The 19,205-nt window shown below is 39.8% G+C and overlaps 1 protein-coding gene and 1 long non-coding RNA gene across 2 annotated transcripts; both read right to left on the bottom strand.

Moving 5' to 3' along the window:
- Positions 1-114: 114 nt before the first annotated feature.
- On the bottom strand, positions 115-7,130 carry LOC134670515 (uncharacterized). Its single transcript, XR_010099074.1, has 3 exons — positions 6,956-7,130; positions 6,072-6,238; positions 115-1,216 (listed from the first exon to the last, which is right to left on the bottom strand). It is a non-coding gene; the product is annotated as an uncharacterized LOC134670515 (long non-coding RNA).
- Positions 7,131-8,166: 1,036 nt separating this feature from the next.
- Positions 8,167-10,480, bottom strand: LOC134670989 (uncharacterized). Its single transcript, XM_063528809.1, has 3 exons — positions 10,353-10,480; positions 9,698-9,824; positions 8,167-8,308 (listed from the first exon to the last, which is right to left on the bottom strand). The coding sequence occupies exons 1-3, from the start codon at positions 10,441-10,443 to the stop codon at positions 8,167-8,169; spliced, it is 360 nt and encodes a 119-aa protein (XP_063384879.1). The 5' UTR covers positions 10,444-10,480.
- Between the last annotated feature and the right edge of the window lie 8,725 nt (positions 10,481-19,205).

Here is a 19,205-nt window from a genome sequence, read left to right as displayed (position 1 = left end):
TGTATCGAATATTCGCATTTTTAGTAGATATTATGTTTTAGTTTATTTACTTTCTAAACGCTCAACTATGATTCCTTATCAGGTATTTTCTAGCAGTAATAAATTGACACTAGATAGTGAAGGAAAGGCACCTGCAGACAACACATTAATAGTGACATGACAGACAAGACTTAACAACCATTTTCCCTGTTACTGTTATAATTAAAGTAAATCCGTTGGTTTCATGCAAATTCTCTTCATTTCTTAGCATTGTGTTCACTTTGTAAACTTTTCTTTCCCCATTTGTTTTCAGTGAAGGAAATTTTGTTTTGTTTCACACAGCAGCAGAAGTGGAGATGGACTGGCCACATGTTGAGAGATAGGCAGGAAAAATGGAGCAAAATCGTAATAGATTGTACCCAAGGTTGCACACGCAGCCAGAGTAGACCTCAAACAAGACGGGAGGATGAACTCAAACTCACAAAAGGCCCGAACTGGAGAAGAGTGGCCCACGACAGACCCTAATGGAAAGAGCTTGAGGAGCTAAGAGAACTCAGAATAAAAGAGCTAATAGATAGACAGATAGGTAGATTCACATATAAAAATAATTATTTTTCTATGAAAGCCAAAACAAATTAATCTTCTTATGATTTTCCCTTAGCTTGAATGGTTAAAGTAACATTCTTTCACTGGTTTTAGTCATGGTCAACCCATTCTTAGCGCCCATCTCATGTTCCATAGGATAATAGCAGGATGATCATTTTTCTGCTTGCCCATATTTCAGGCCATGTTTTTTTTTTGGACATGTGGGACAGGATCAAGTTGTTGTTGTCGTAAGGCACCCCAGATGTGCGAAGGGCCTTCACAAGTGACGAGCTAAAGGCCAGACCACCTGTGGCCATCACGTATAATTACGTCGGATGGGTGCTGACCTGCAGCGAGTGTGGCCGCACATTTGCTGCAAAGATTGACTACGTCAGTCACCTGAGAGCGCACCAGCAACGCTCTCAGTCGTAGAAAAGCAGTTGCTGTAGCCGAAAACGGCTAGGAGATGATGATGCCAAGCCTCCTATCTTCAGAAACCCTTCTGGCCTCGCTCCTGTTCAGTCCAGGCTTGTTGCTTACAGTTTGCCTTCAAAAGACTGTTGCCATAAGCAAGTTGATGTAGTTCTGACTTGTTCAAAATGCAGCATCCAATTGGGCATGGCTTAATTTGCACTGAGGTCAGCAAACAACCCTGGAAAGTAAAACCAACAAGTTTAGCAAAGTAATTGTACAATATTTACACTAATTGGAATGTTTCTGTTAGCCAGTGCTAATTAAATTAAATTAAATTAGATTTATTTAAGACCAACAAAGGATCAATTTCGTTAGTGACACATTTTAATCTTACAACTAATGTTAGTAGGTATACACACACAACTTATTGACTATCTATTACATATATATTTACATAATAATATAAATTAATTAATTTTAATTTAAGCACATGTGGAGTGCACCACAGTGGTTCAGGTAGGCCCCATCAAACCTATCTGCATACATGGCTAGGATGCTGTTGGTGCTGTTCCTCACTCTGCATAACAATGAAGTGGCTCTTTTGCGCATAATGGCAGCAAAACTATCCACGCGCGCCTCCGCAAACATTGTTGACGCGCTGCAGTAGCGAGGGAGCCCCATCAGCACCCTAAACGCATTATTATACTGTACGCGCAGGGCACTGTACTGTTTTTGCGTGTAGTTCACCCACAGACTGCTGGTGTAAAAAGATGTACAAAAAGCTCGGAACAACGTAATCTTTACTGCCGGTGAGCTACACGCAAACCTGCGGGCAATCATGTTCGCCCTTACAGCCAGTGCCCTGCGCTCCCTTTCGACGTCGGAACCGTCCTTGAGGTCAGAGGTAATCATATGTCCCAGGTATTTAAAATTGTCTACCAACTTAAGCGGGTTATTGTTTAGTTGTAATACTGGGACTGTTGATGGACATTTACCTCTGACTCCAAACACCATCATTTCGCTCTTTACAGAGTTGTATTTAAGACCGTGTGCGGCAGCGTACTGCTCGCAGACCGTTATAAGCCTCGCGAGACCACAGGGTGACGCGCTCAACAGCACCATGTCGTCCGCGTAGCTAATGTTGTTAATGCAAACGCCCTGCACATGGCAACCGACATGTGTGCTGCTGAGCTCGGCAATAAGTCCATTTACGTATAGATTGAAGAGCTTCGGGGAGGTTAGCCCTCCCTGCCTTACCCCGCACTCCAAACTATACGGTTCCGACAACGCTCCCGCCCATCGAACGCTATTGACCTGTCTTGTGTACCAAAATTTGAAAATGGATATAAGATCTGGAGGTACCTCCATCTCCTCAAGCTTTCTCCATAGTATATCATAACAGACCAGGTCAAAAGCCCTCGACAGGTCGAGAAAGCATGCGTAAACAGGTGTGTCTCTATCAGTATAATACCTAACAGTCTGCTTTAAACACAATATAGCACTTTCAGTCGACAATCCGGGCCTAAACCCGAACTGATTGTCGTGCAGCTGTATATACTTATCTAGTTGTGTATCAAGCAGACTGTCAAGTATTTTTGCAACAACAGTGGCAAGTGAAATTGGCCTGTAGTTGGTCTTGTCCGACGTATCTCCAGTCTTGTTTTTAACAATCGGAACAACAACGGTTTTCATTAGTTCGGCCGGTAAATACGAATGCCCCAGACATAATGTATATAACATTGCCAGCACTCGAGGTAGGTGTGGGCCCGCACATTGCAGGTGTTCGATGCTGAGACCATCGTGACCCGGGGATTTGCCTCCAGACATTTTCTTTATCGTTTTAGTGACCTCCTCGGCGGTTATTTTAGTCCCGATCGTAATGGTCTCAGCCTCGCACCCTGCATGTGATGGTCCTAGTGGTGAGCGAACCAAAAATTGATTTTTAAAAAGTTCAGCAATCTGTTTGGGGTCACTTATACCATCGACACTCGCGGGACGACCAGGTTTAGTATTCATTCTATTCGTACACTTCCAAAATTGCTTAAAGTCTTTTTTAGAGTGAAATGATGCCATCCTATCAAGCTTAATTTGATCCTGGTTTTTTTGGCACCATTTCAATCGGGATTTAAACAACTTTCTGCTCTCGATCATGGACTCGTATACTGAACCCGAACTAGGTCTATTGTACCACACCCATGCCTTAAACATACGTCTGGCCTCCCCGTGAGCCTCGCGGACATGTTTATTCCAACCTATAACAACTTTATTTTTATTACACTTCGTATTAGAGCTACTAATTACAGCCGAACGTCTCAAGGCTTCTATGATATTCATATACAAGTTATCGATAGCAGCCTTATGCTCATAATTTGTACATAATTTATTTGCAAAAGCACATTCATGGAAACAAGCAGGAAGATCTATGCTACTTAATCGCTTATGACATTCACTTGTGAACAAGTCCCTCTGTTTCACATCCCTGTTACCCCAAATCACCTTATCTTTAACTATTATATCAAAAGACTGGATGTTTAAAACATTAAAATCGCATTCAATGATGAGCGGGTAGTGGTCCGACCATAACACGTCCAACTTAACATACACATTCGTAATAGTAGCAAGCGCGGCATCCGACACTACACAATGATCGAGCCAGCGTCGAGAACCATGAGCCTCACTGACAAAAGTATATGTCCCTGACTGTAATCCTAACTTTTCCACGTCCGCGCAACGCCAGTCAACGTCACCGCAAAAAGTTATAAGTTCTGAATAGAAAGGCTCTCCCGGGTGCGCGTTAAAGTCACCAAGTACATATACCGTCTCAATGTTTTCACTACTGATGATTGCACTTACCGCACCAAGACAATCCGTAAAATCAGGCAAATTTTCTGACTTGTCCGTAGGCATGTACACGCTTACCACTATAAAAGACCTGCCACTCGTGGAAACCTTAATAGCGCAGATTCTCGGGTTACTACACTTTATCACTGACACTTGTTGAAACGCGGATTTCCTCCATAGTAGTGCCACTCCGCCATACGGCCTGCCTCGCAGCATTCCCGACGTTGTATCCATAGCACACGTTCCCGTACAATTAAAATGTGTATCTATGCTATCTAAGAACGAAATCTCAGTGTGTAATAGCCAGATTTCTTGCAACGCAATTATGTGATAAGAACGGCATAACTCACGTACACTATCAACAGAGCGTTTAACACTTTTGCAGTTAAACGATACTAGTTTACACATATCATTGCTAGACATTATTTTGATTCATTTTCCTCAATGCCATTCACAGCGTTATCTCTTTTCAAAACACGCTGCTTATAATGCGCAAACCGCTTGAAAATAATGCCTTTAGGCCAGATTTCTGCATTCAAAAACATCGGTAATTTTTCTTTATTAACAAAGAATTTGTATGCACTGTGGTCATCTTTTCTCCTTATATTAAGTTTTTCTAAAACAACGTTTTCATTCGTCTTTGAAAAAATATATCCGCATATGTCAGATTCCAGCGTGTTCTTATGTACCTTCGTTATGAACATCGGTACCTTTGTGTCCGCTGCTCTGAACTTGTCATTAAAGTCGTTCGCAGATCCTAATTTCGACTTAAATTGCATCTTTAGCTTACTTTTACGCTTCTTTCCCTCAACAAGCTGCCAGTCCTCCTCTTTCAGGGACTTAGAAGGTTCACTTGACGGTTTAGACGCTTTTACCGCTTCTGCCATCGATTTATTGCATACAAGTATTTGTTTACTTATATTTAAATCCTTATCGCAGCTAGACACAGTCTGGCCGGTCAGCTGATGCGCGTTCAACGAACCCGCCGAACCGGTTTCTTGTGTGACCGCTTGCATCGAAGTTGCATCTAACATGTCGTTATTTGCGTTTAAATTTGAAATTACACTTATTTCTAGTTCGTTCATGCTACTGTGTTGTGTCAGCGATTGTTCTGGCTTTCCACTGCTTAGCTCTAAGTCTAACACTGTATCATTCAAGTGAGGTAGGCCCATTGGACCGCTATTTAGGCACGATGCGCCTCTTGTCATATTTACATTTCTGAAACACGACGACGGCATCGATATTTTAGTTGTCTTATTTACCTGTGCTTGATTAATAAGATCTTCGCACTGTTCTTTTGTCAAGTAATTTGACTTCACAGCGTCTAACTCACATTTTAGGAGAGTAATGTCCTTCAGTATTTTTGTGACGTCCAGCGAGTCAAATGTCAAGGGTGGAAGCTTATCAAGATTTCTAGCAACGAAAATTGGCAAGCAATCCACGTCAGCACTTTTAAACACAGCAATGATATCGCGAAGATCACGAAACTCTTTGCCTTCTCTCTTTCGTAAAATCTTACGTTTGTCCGTTGGTAAAGATTCAAAAAGCAACGACTTTGACACTTTGATTTCGTCACTTTTAAACGCCGATACACAAATTTTTATTAAATCGGGTTCAGAAACAATTGATATCTTGTTTTGCACGTAAGCTAAAAGCTCATCGATTACGATATTACAACTCGTACACTTCACTGTGGACGACATTTTCGCACTCAAACAATGCATGCATCCGTTCCGAACGGCTGCGCGCGCGCGACTAATGGCAGCCCATTTGCACAAATGTAGCATTAAGAATGCATACATATTTTTACTGCTTATAGGGCTTACCCTATATTATAAGACAAGCATGAAAACTAAGCATGGTCTGACTCTATGGTTGTCCATTTGTATAGTGACTACAGGTACAGGAGGAGTAGTTGGCTACAGTTTTTTCACCCGGGGGAGATCGCCACCACTTATGGAGTATTATTGCAATATTCTGCCACCAGAGTGCAGCACTAATTTGTTTAATATACCATAGAGTAACTTGCACATTTTGATGCATCAATACGGTTTACAGGTGGCCTAACACAACAGGCGAAAATAGAATTTTCATTATCTGTCTCTCTATTGATCGAATAAGCAAGAGTGATAGAGGCAGAAACCGAACTTTCAACTGTCGTGTTTTACGGTAGGCCATGTGAATGAGTGAAAATTGGTATCTCTTAAAGTTTTTGTTGTGGTAATTTAATAAAATAATCACCTTAGACATACCTTAAAATCCACATCATTTGCAGTAAGCTTGCTACAGAGACTGCTATATCAACTGTCTCCGGAATGTGTAAGAACGTAGCTGAATTTTGGTAGCCTCTCTGGAGCACTTGATGTTGTAAACATCTTCATAGCGTATATTGCTTTCACTGAGCATTCTGATGACCAAGCTGGAATGAGAAAAATTTAAAAGATTTATCATGACTTCTGCAAAATACCATTTTCAATATGATTACCATTTTCCACCTACAGCAAAGAACATACAAGGGGAGTAATTATTGTTAAAAATAATAAAATAAAAAGTAAGCATTTTTAAAAGTGCAATACAATCCCCTTCATGAAAGCAGTCTCTTGTTTGACTGTAGCAAATCTGTTTCATGTCAAATAGGTATAGTAAACCGTTCACATTCACCGTATGTGTAGTAGACCCCAATGGAAAGACCTAGAGGCCTTTGCCAAGCGGCACACTGAGCTTAGAGACATACTCTGACTCAGAATAAAAGGGCTTAATAGATAGATAGATAGAAACCATTCACTGGTAGTAAGACATCTCAAAGAATGTTGAACACATTGCTTTGAGATAAAATGTCTAGTACCTTTAATAATGCAACAAATGTACACGATGTACACTGCCATGGGTAGTTAAAAACAAATATATGAGGAGGGCTAGTTTCTCAAGAGGCAGTTATAAATAAAACCTCCCAATAAAAGGTTATTGGCAATTTTGTGCTCTCTACAATAGGCATTATAATTATTTAGGTTAGTTAGTGGAGGGAACTAAAACGGGATTCTAGTTATTACATAAGGCTAATTATAATATTTAGCATATAAAGCTAACCAATTTCGGTTCAAAAATGAGAAATAACGCAAGTCCGAACGAAACTTACCGGTAATTCCGCAGTCCAGTTATGTATCCTAAGCAGTACAGAATGAACTATGACGCAGCAAATTATTACTATGCTAGTGCTACCTCGGGTTGTTGGCCTATACCTATAATATCAGGCTATCAAAATACACAATTTATTGTTTGTGCGACACAAAGAAAACATGGCCGCATGCAGTATGACTTCAGTCAGACAAGTGACAGCTAACTGCTAGTGTTGCCGCTTAGTTAAAAAAAATGAAGTCCGTTAATGCACTACCAAGTAATGTACATCCCAATCGTGCTAATAGACGGGCGTACCGGATCGTGATTTTGGTTTGGTCACCTTACCTTTTTGTTGAACACAAGTACTTTATATGCACATGTTCTACATACATAAATCTTGTCAGTAGAAAAAGGCGCGAAATTCAAATTTTCTATGAAACGATAATCCTTCGCTCCTACATTTTTTAAATTTGCTGCATAGAAGGTAGCATCTTATATACTTGGTCAAGCAGATCTTGTCAGTAGAAAAAGGCGGCAAATTTGAAAAATGTAGGCGCGAAGGGATAGCGTCTCATAGAAAATTTGAATTTCGCGCCTTTTTCTACTGACAAGATTTGCTTCACCATCTATAGAAGTGGTGTACGCGTGCCTCCGTAAGGGACAAAACATACAATATACCAAAAACTATCTACGTAATTCGGTTGGGTTATTTGTTGCCCACCATAAACCATACTAAATTTATAACCATTGTACCTATATGACTTGCCGTCTTTTTCTACTGACAAGATCTGCTTGAGCGAGTATACTTAATACCGTTATTCGATTAATCGTATAGAGTCTGTGCGGAAAGAGAAGAGTCGTGAAATGTATGGGATCCAATACATTCTACGACTCTTCTCTTTCCGCACAGACTATACTTCTGTAAAAAAATCGATAGTGATTTTTTTACTTGTAATCTTGTAAAATCTTAATAATTATAGTTTGTCAGCATTATTACAGTTCCTACGGGAGTCAATTTCAAAAAGAAGGAATAAATAAAACTATAATTAGCGATCATGCATTTTATTGTCACTGTTGTTACAGCTTGGCAAAAAAAGAGTAGAAATTAAAAAGTGGCAACACTGTAGTATCGTCCCGTTTTCTTTATATATATTGGTTTGAAAGGGACGACACTACTACAGTGTTGCCACTTTTTAATTTCTACTCATTTTGGCCAAGTTGTAAATCCGTTTAAGCAGCAGCGGCAGTCTGCGCTTCATCAGCAGCGGTGGTGGCGCCATCGCATACTTCTTGGTCACAGCAATCGGGGTATTGTTTGCTGTTATCTATGGCGCTTCTTCTGCAGCCATCGCGGATAGCTTTTACGCCGCAACTGTCAAAAAGATACATAAAGTAAATAAGCAATAGAAGTATACATGTAAAGGCCCCAGTACACAATGGGCCATCGCCGGCCACTCCAAGGGACGCCTTTATGCGTTAGAGGGAGCAAGTGATATTGCTATCTCATTCTACCGCATGGCTGCGTCCCTTGGAGTGGCCGGCGATGGCCCATTGTCCTACTGGGGCCTTTACGTTGTTAATAGTCCGCAGCAAAGAGAATAGATATAGTTGGTCAAGCAAATTTTGTCAGTAGAAAAAGGCGCGAAATTCAAATTTTCTATGAGACGATATCCCTTCACCACCTACATTTTTCAAATTTGCCGCCTTTTTCTACTGACAGGATCTGCTTGACCAACTATAATTACCTACCATATATCTTTGTCCGCAGCAAGCTCGGTTCTCCATACAAACGTAGTTACGCTCTTATTTTAAAACGACTAGCTAGCTTAGGCATAGATATACCTACCTCACTTTGCATCGAATTAGTAGGTACCTCAAGATACAAGTGCGAAAAATAGGAAATTTGCAACGAGTGGCGATCAATTAAAACACGACCGAAGAGAGTTGCTAAAACCCCTTTCGAACCTGCAGCGATCGGTAATTTTTGAGATAATAAATCGTAACTTTAATAAAAAACATATTTTTCATCACACTCGCTCAGTAAATGTGGAATTGCACGCAGGTTTAGCGGGAATTATAGAAAAAGCGTTCTCCCTAGGGAGTTATGAAGTTTCTAGTGCCATAATTAACAGTTTTTTGTCTTTATACTTAATTTTTGTATCGCAAGTGTGATGAAAAACATTAATTGTGTGTAACTCGGGGCGTAATAATATTGCAAACTCGAGTCTCGTTTGCAATATTCAACTTACGCCCCATGTTGCACAATGTACTAATTACAGTACATATGGTCCTAATTTTTCCGCACTAGTGCGTAAAATAGAACTTTTCGTGCGTATGTCAAAAGTTTAAAGGGCCATATGTACTGTAAAACGTTGTACGATACACGTGCGAATAGATAATTCGCAACTCGTGTTGATTTAAAACACTCCCTCTCAAACTTCACATTTCCTCTTTTCCGCACTTGTATCGTAAATATTGGTCAAATAAATCTTGTCAGTAGAAAAAGGCGCAAAATTTAAATTTATCCCATAGAGTGTTAATAACCCATCGCGCCTACATTTTTTAAATTTGCCGCCTTTTTCTACTGACAAGATTTGCTTGACCAGCTATAAGTATACTGTGTCAAGCAGATCTTGTCAGTAGAAAAAGGCGGCAAATTTGAAAAATGTACGCGCGAAAGGATATCCTCCCATAGAAAATTTGAATTTCGCGCCTTTTTCTACTGACAAGATTTGCTTGACCATCTATATATATTACTTACGTTTCATATAGTGTTTGATTGTTTGAACTCTTGCAAATGTACACTGCGCAATCAGTATTTGGATAAAAGTTAACATCGTATGGCAACACTCGGTATATCTTGGAAATATAACATCCTTCTTGGTTAGCTGAAAAAAAAAGTTCAATAGTTAGTTGTTTTACAAGGGGGAATCTTATACCTTTAAACGAGAACACGTTGTATACAATTCTTGTATACAATTCTTGTATACAACGTGTCCCAAAATTCAAGGATAAGCTGGCACCAGAAGATGGATCTGAGCGGCTACCGCGAAAACCGAAATTCGCAAATTGCGGGGATCTTTTTCTTTTACTCCAATGAAGGCGTAATTAGAGTGACAGAGAAAAATGTCCGCAATTTGCGAACTTCCATTTTCGCGGTTATAGCCCTGCTCATGACTTGACTACTCGAGCCCTACAAGTACAGTCGCCATCAGATATATCGGAGCGGCCAAGGTGTTCACAATATCTGAACACGCACTTACCTACCTACCAACCAACCTAGCCAAGTGACAATCGTAGATATAAGTACTTACACCGACAAACGATACATTGTTTAAGTTTCGAATTATATTTTGTATCAAGTATTGTCATCTTGTCTAGGCTCCTAAGGGTTAGCTAGCTAGCTTAGGTCTTACCTAAATCCACTGGTTTTTCCTCAGCAGGGAATATTGCTACAGCTGCGTAAGACACTGACACGAAAGCGAGAAAACCAAATAACTTCAGCATTTTGAACAAGTTGTAGGTACTAAAGCTGATATCACACGAAATTCCTGGTAGAAATCCAACTCTTTTATACCCCAAATATGTGTCGGCTAATCGATTCAGCCACAGATCTAAATTAAGTCATAACTCCAAATAGTAAAGTCTAAATTTGCTTGATTTGTCGTGTTTGGGCAGAGTTTTGTTAATCATTCTATTCTTCTCAATGCTTATTTGGACAAATGTTATTTAAATGCGTCAGTCTATACTACAACTTGCGCCAAAAGGAATTGTCAAATAATAATTTTCTACTAAACCGAAGTTTAACAGCGATTCAGGGACGAATCATGCTGTCCCTTTCTAATGTGCACTATCCCTTTCGGCTATTTAGGGTTGTCAAAATTCAAGTCATTATCTTATCTGTCTGTGGTCGTGCTCGCAAAAGGAGGTCAAGTGGTGCCACCCCTATTAAATCTAATATTGCGCCAAGGGCCCAACCTTTTCTGTTCTCTTTCACGACGCAGCAACTAGTATCATTTCTCTCTCCTCGCTCTTTTAAAATGCCGTTTGTCAAAAAAGGACAACCATACTGTTGACAAGGTGGACTTCAAATCAAGTGTTGCCTTTCTTGATGCGCCCAGGCTGTGTATGTGTGCGTAAAAGCGTATATGTGTGCTCTTTTAGGGATGTGAAAAGTCGATTTTAATCATGTTATATATCGATAAACGCTACACAGCGGAACGAAAAAGCGATTAATTGAAGCTTCAATATCTTCGTTAAACATAAACATAATTGAAATGCTAATGGATAATGAATATATTATAATATAATAATATAATTCAATTATTGCGGAACACCTATTTTAGGAGGTATTCATATATTTTAATTAAATATCTGAACTTTCCCTTGGTTCCCTGCTGGGGCGTGACTGTAAAATTGTGATCTGATAACCACAATAAAGAATAAAAGCGTTTTTGGTCATTTTAGGTATCGTTAAGCCTTTGAAGTAAAATTAAAATTGCAAGAAATGTCGATAGTTTATCGATATGACTTTATCGACATGGCTACAGCAACGTGGGCCTCATTGTTAATCGTACACTAAACAAAAGTGGCAACAGTGACAGCTCGCTGAGACACCGTCTATATATATATTATGTCTATGTATTGCGCGGAGCAATGCTGAGCCGAACGGAGCCGAGTTTGCCCGAAGTCAGGAGTGCCTCCCCACTGCTACTGCACGGATATTATGATGGTCGTTCTTGTCTACGTGACAGCGTGATAAAAATGTATCCGTCACTTTCTATCCCGGTGTTAAAATGTGACAGTTATTTTATCACGTGGATAAACGTAGAAGCCATCCATAATACGCCGGGTTAGCATACAGTGTTGCCAACTCGGATTTTGAAAAAATGCTAGACCAATGTCTAGATTATGCCACAATTATGCCAAAGATTTTTTAAACACCTATGCTAAAATAAATGCTAAAATATCATCTGAAATTAGACACTTAAAACACATACATTTTTCAATATATTGTTGCTGCCAAGTTGGTGCAAACTCGACTTAGACTAAATTATGCTAAAAAATATGCCAGATGCTAAATGGAAAATTTTGGTGCCAATGCGAGTGAAAATATGCCAGATCTGGCATCATTTATGCCTAGTTGGCAACACTGTTAGCATAGCAACACTTTCTCATCTACAGTAAACTAGTATTTCTCAAAAATGGACGGCAAAGTCGACTTTGCCGTCTAAAAAATAGGTCGCGAAGCGCTCAGTTTATGGTCAGTCAAAAAATTAAAAAGTTAAAAACATTGCAGTATCGATTTTGGGACTGCAATGTTGCATACAAATTCCATTATTTGTCGAGTTCCAAACTTTTTAAAAGTTGAAATGGCCATATCAATTGAAGGCACAGGCCCATTAAACAGCCAAACAGATGATTAGTACCGCGACTATTTAGTTGTCTCAAATAGGTTGGCGTATTTTCGGCAGAAAAATACACTTCTATTTTTTTATTAAAAAAATAAAAAGGCGGCAAGGGCTTTCTTCTGTGAAAATATATAGGTAACAACGTTGCTTTTGTAAAATATTTCTATGATATTTATATTTCTTGCACCTTTTTTGAGAAAAGCACTATATATGACTCGGCTGGAAGGCTACTTGCTGGCTTCGGATTCAATTAAACGGACTCCCAAGGTCGTCCGTTTAAAACGAATCCTCAGCCTGCAAGTAGCTACTTCCGAGCCTCGACAATAATGTACTATTGTATGCTCAATCGTTCAATTGTTTGCTATTGTCACTGGTTGTGATTAATTGCTTTGTAAAATTTTCTTAATATTCAGTATTTAAACAGTTGTTGTTTGAGAACATGGCTCTTAGCTGCACATAGTTGAGTTCATAAATATGTATTTAGGTATATATTTTCTCACTTTATTGCAATGGATTAAGGTCAAGAAAGACCTGTTCTTTTTTGGCCTAGGAAGCTAATAAACTCTGTTCTTATATCCCAGAAAAGAAGAAGAAGGGAAGAAAAAAGACATTTATTGTTAAAAACCTTCTACATACAGCGCCACTTCAGTTACACACAAAGAAAACAAGACCGAAGTGATCCCATGAGTGTTCCGTAAACAAAGTTATGTACGGAACACAAAAAAAAAAACCAAGAAAACGGCAGTTTCATTGCCCAATCTTCTACCCGATTTGCCCTATCCAACTTTAGTATAAAAACAGAGCTTATTACCCTTAATGGGTATCCATATCTCACTGCAAAAGTGATATGAAGTCGTTACGCTATCCAACTCGTCCATTGCTGGTCCAGCGACGCCATTTCTCAGGAAACGGAAACCATAAAGCATTTTGAAGCGCTTCAAGCGCTCGATAAGCTAATGTGGTGGTAATGCGACGCAGGACATTGAATTTTGTTTCATAGCTTTAGGGGCTATTTTCGAATGGATGGGAGCGTAATAAATTGTATAACCTAACATATAACATGTGTCCCAATATCAGGACAAGCTGTAGTATCTAAACTGATACGTTCAAAACACTCGAGTTGATGGAAGCTACAATTGAATGCAGGTTAACTTGGTGTAGGTATGATCACGTGAAAACGGACAGTAAGGCTCCTCTTCACGTTGGGCCAACACCAACGCCAACGAGGGACGCATTTATGCGTTAGAGGGAGCAAGTGATATTGCTATCTCATTCTACCGCATGGCTGCGTCCCTCGTTGGCGTTGGCCCAACGTGAAGAGGAGCCTGTAAATTTAATTGAACAACAAGATTGGACGTTTGGGGTATCATGCTGAAATTTTTATCACTTGTCATGTCATGCGTCACTTTCGCACTAACATAGTTAGAACGTGACAGGCATGACGACATATTATATTATATTATATTATATTATATTATAGGACATTTTTTTTACACAAATTACACATATGACACATATGATAAAAAACCCTACTCGTAAGTAATCTTAACCACTCCTCCGTACATATAATAATATTAATAAACATCCATGTATACGTCCACGTATAAACTGCAACTCTACAAGGTAATAATCTAAAAATAAAAGTGAAAACACGTTGTTTTATGTGACACGACGTTTTTGTGTGCATGGTATCTTCTCACGGTGCTATATTTACCAGACTATACCAGAGGGCCTACCGCGAACCACGTTCGAAGTGTTGCCTCCCTGTCAACCTTACGGACAAATTTACAAGTGCGATAAAGAGGCAACACGTCGAACGTGGTTCGCGGTAAGCCCTCAGACCCCTTATTTGATTAGGAAGAACAGAATAACTAATGGTCGCAGAATACCCCGTAGTAGTCTACAAATGTACCTATAAATAGAACAAACCTCTATTAATGTTACAAAATATGGTTATTATGGGTAAGTAAGTATTTACTATTTATTTCCATTCCAAACTTTTGATGATCCTCGGCAAAACTGAAAGTCAGCTGATCCTTTTCAACGAAAGGTAAAGATTTCTTAGGTTAGATCTTGTCATATTCATAGGCCTTTCAGTCTATTGCAGACTATACAAACAGTGTCAGGCAGGGCGACAACTTTTTTCATGGCTGTATAAGCCAATACGGGAGCGACAACCACGACCGCAAAACTGGCAGGTGTAGTGTGCCCGTGGCGAACAGATGTCGGGCTGATGACGCTTGGCTCGCTTACTTGCCAGTGTCTTAAACCAAGCGTCATCGTGGATTTTACGACCATCGAACACCAGTTTGCGCCGCTTATCTCTGTCCTCGGCAAGCTCCTCCCATTTATGAACCGGGATGTTGAAGGAGTTCATGTCTCGCTTGACGCAGTCCTTATGCCGTAGCATCGGCCGACCGACACTTCTCTTGGCATCAGCTATGGCGCCAAGCAAAACACGCCGCGGCAAACGAGAAGGTTGCATTTGATGCACATGCCATATTACACATATATTAACCTCATCTACCTAATCTTCCTATGAACTATAACTTTATTGGTTCTCTATTAATTACTTGTTTATTTAGCCTTCAGCTACAGGTTGGTCGCGACTACTTTTTTAATTAATCCTGCCCATAATTCCACCCCTACACAAAATGTGTTGGGTGACTGGCAGATTCCGGGGTGCTACCGCAGTTCTGCTTAAACAGTAGCCCCCTTATTCATAAAACTTTACGGGCCTGGTTTAGTTAAATTATTTTTTATCCCTTTCTTGCAAATACATAAGTCATTATGACGATTGTTTGACGCAAGTTTTGTGATGAGACCTGGTTCGCCGCACTCGCTGACAAGAGGCAAAGACAACGACAAGGTGTCTCAGTACCGGTTTCCGCAAACTTCTCTTGTCAGACCTGTGGTAGACCATGTCGATCTCGCATCGGTCTATTCAGCCATCAAAAACGGTGTTACACCATAAATCGTCTGATATAGACGAAAAGGCCTATGATGATGATGATGAATGACGATTATTTGATTGAGCTTTGTAGCGCGTTTATGAATAAGGGGCCAGGTCCAAACATAAGTAAAGCCCCATCCTGCAGGGTCAAATTTTTTATTGAAAGAGCAAGTACTTACTTTTTCGTGATGTATTCGTTTATGACGGTAATTAAATCTTACATAGAATCCATAAAATCACTACACCTTATAAAACATAGTCCCCCGCCGTGTCTGTCTGTTTGAAAACTACTGAACGGATTTTCATGCGGTTTTCACCTATCAATAGAGTAATTCTTGAGGAAGGATTAGGTTTATAATTTATTAAAGTTTTGTGTAACTCGTGCGAAGCCGGGGCGGTTCGCTAGTTGACAATAAGGTTAGCCCCAAGCAAGTTTGCATTCAAGCACATGCTTCTCAAGCACCTGGAGCCTTATTACCATGCCCCTGCTGAGTTACTGACTGCCTAATCATTTTGCAATAAGAGTTAAGTTTTTTTTTCATTTTTCGTAATGGATATTTTATAACTAACATTACTGCAGTGATTCATTTGTTTTTACTTGTACCGTATTACAACGCACAATTTCAGTAGGTACGTAGGAATACCACTACCACTGGGAATAGTCAACTACTAAAATGCATGCTAGTCTACTATTCCCTGCTATTTCCGTGACCACAGCCGGTGCAACTCAGCTGGAACGTCGGATTTTAAGGTAAAAACAATGAAATTACATCGCGGTAGACCCGTTTGTGTAATTAAATATGTGTACAAAACGCGAGAGTTTCAAGTGTTATACTATTCCCTACTGCACCAAGCTCCCCTGTGCCCATGGCTGATAACTTCGAGAGTTATTAATCACAAGCGAAAGTTGCCCCATGTTGACAACTCGCCGTCCATGCTGCCGCCATTTTAATTTTGCCGCCATTTTTTGGTCCCAAGACTATAAATCATGCGGAAATCATTAACAGATTTTTTTTATAGATAAACGGCAGACATGTGTTGGGCGATTGATGGTTGTAGTAGCTGATAATGATAGTTTTGATTTTTAGCAATTTATTTATTGGTAATTTTCGCTTATTGCGATTTATTAATAGTTAAGAAAGTAGGCGTTATTGACGGAGTAAAGTGCGCTGACAATGATTTGAATTTTTTTATCAAATATTGTAGGTATTGTGGCGCCACCTATTTAAGATTCTTTGACACTTTTTGACACATGGAAATTGTATTCCTTACCTCTACCTTCCATTAGGTTTGATAAACTCACACTCAGCTGCGGTTTTTGAACGTATGCTTCAGCTTTACGGCTCGGCCACGACATCGAGCGACTTGCGACGGCGGGAGTGATAACCATAGGTTGGAGCGAAAGGTCCGATCGCTGTGTCATGCTCCAACCTATGGTTATCGCTCCCGCCGTCGCAAGTCGCTCGATGTCGTGGCCGAGCCGTTAGTGAGCAAATAAGGTATTAAATCACATTGCTATTCTTTTTTCCCAGGCATATTTTTCTGGCGATGTTTAGGTATTCGTTTGATTTGTAAGTATTCTGATTTCTGCTATTTTAATTCGAATGTTTCATTAGATTTCACGTTATTGGTAAGTATTGCTCGCGTTCCTTGTTTCTTACTACTAGTAGTAATTATAGGATAGATATTTACCTATCATCATCATCATCATCTTCATCCATCTACGTAGACTTCTAGATGATAGCCGTTTACCTCTTTAGTTACAAAGGAGTAATGAATGCGACGCGTACCTTTTATATTTTAGATAAAGATCTCGATTCACTGTATAGACAAATGCAAAGTGAGGGCTACCGCGTATGAATTCGTCGCTAGTTTCAACTTACCTCTGCCCTGCTAGCATGAGATGCGTTCGTGTAGAGCAGCGGTCGGCAACCTTTTAGCAGCCAAGGGCCACATAGTAGTTAACGGAGGTGACGCGAGCCGTACTTTGTTAATATTTATGACTTTATGAGACATTGTCGTTTGTCACTATTACATACAAAATAGCCAAAGCGACACTCGGGCCGCAAGTGATATGTTCACGAGCCGCATGCGGCCCGCGGGCCGCAGGTTGCCGACCGCTGGTGTAGAGGAGCCATTAGACGATGCGAGAACTCGCATGCGAGTTTCATTACATTGCGGGTTTTGATCGGTCGGTAGAATTGGACGTAACAAACAGTCCGCAATGTAACTATAAAATCGCATGCGCCGTCTAATTCAGTCCTAATGATAGACCGCCTGTTTTAACTCTTCTAGGTATTTTTCATTCGAAGATTTGGACCCCATTTGAGCACGCTTTGTTTACGCTTTCCATCGATTCTACAAAACATAACTACCTACTTACATACTTATATATACTTACATACTTATATACACATACATACATATATACGTATTAGTAGCACAACTAAGTCAGCCCTGAGGAATCGTATTACCAATGCCGTAGTGCGGTCTCGCGTGGTCACCTTACTACTTACAAAGGGCCACAGTAGACAGTATAAAAACGGTATCCGTAAGTGCACGTTACGTAACAAAACATAAAGTACTTCCGGCCTCGCACAGTTAAACTGTGGAATGTCGCCTGCGGTGTTTCCGGAAAGATATGAATATGACCTTCAAACAGTTCAAACCTTAAAGAAAAGAGCGTATTCCCATCTTAAAGGCCGGCAACGCACTTGTAACCTCCTTGTGTTGCGGGGGTCCATGGTCGATGGTAATCGCTTACCATCAGCCGATTTGTCTACTCGTTTATTGCCAGTTTTACTCGTTTGCTCGTTTCAGCAACATTGTTTGACTATAAACTATAACAAAGAAGTAAACCCTTAGGGCATTTAGTAACTGGAGTCGCCTTTAAGAGCTTACCCCTCTGCCAAAAACAATGCACAGTTGTGCAAGTTTTTTTATGGACTGACATGGCTCTTTGTACGTTACGTAGAAATCATGTAGGAATAATAATACATTTGACGTCCCCTCCCCAGAAATGACAGAAAATGAATGAAACTGAATGTACAGAAAACGACAGCCATGACGTCTCCAGTTACTAAATGCTCAAAGAGTTTACTTCTTTGTTATAGTTAAACTTCTTACTATCTCCATAACATGCAGCGGATAGTTAGGTACCTGTAAACAAAGGAATTTATGTCATGATTCAAGTGCAACAGAGTTCCGATCTTGTCAAACACTTCTGAAGTTCTAAACACAAGTTTAGTGTTTAGTAACTGGTAGAGTAAGTTAGTAACGTTAGTTATAAGTACCTACTTGTTCATAATCTCATATGTGCCAAAGTTTATGTGAGTCATCCTTTTCTTTGTCGTAGGTATTTGGGTCAGTAATGTAATAAATACCTAAGTACCTCTTTTTATCTTAAAACAAGTGTTCCAAAACTGTGTGCTGTGTTAGCACACAGCTCATTAGCGTGGGTCATTGTCGCCTAACGACCAGGGAAGCTCGTGTTACTGCTAATTATACGAGCCCTGTACCTTCTCTTTGATTTGACTCCAGTACAGTTCTAGTTTCAGAATTTCAGGCTATGTTTTGTCAACTGAAAGGTTAAATTTCGAAGTTCTACTCGTCATCTCTACTATTTCCAGGTATCTAATGTTCAGACTATAGGCCATAAATACTGGATTTTCCCGAAATCCCGAAATACCGGAAAATCGGACCGATTTTTACGATATTTCATAGTTGGAACTGAAGAGGATCAATATAGCAATATCCGAATTTCGATATTACTTGTTTGTTTTTAGTTTCATTTTATAAACAATGATGAAATTAGGACGTAAACGTATCGAAACGTACATATATTTGCAAATATTTAGTTTAATTGACCGATCGTAATACTTTCTCGTATCGCATTTAAGTATATA

Source organism: Cydia fagiglandana, chromosome 14, assembly GCF_963556715.1.
Source record: "Cydia fagiglandana chromosome 14, ilCydFagi1.1, whole genome shotgun sequence".
NCBI classification, from domain to species: domain Eukaryota; kingdom Metazoa; phylum Arthropoda; class Insecta; order Lepidoptera; family Tortricidae; genus Cydia; species Cydia fagiglandana.
This window is presented reverse-complemented; position numbering and strand designations above follow the sequence as displayed.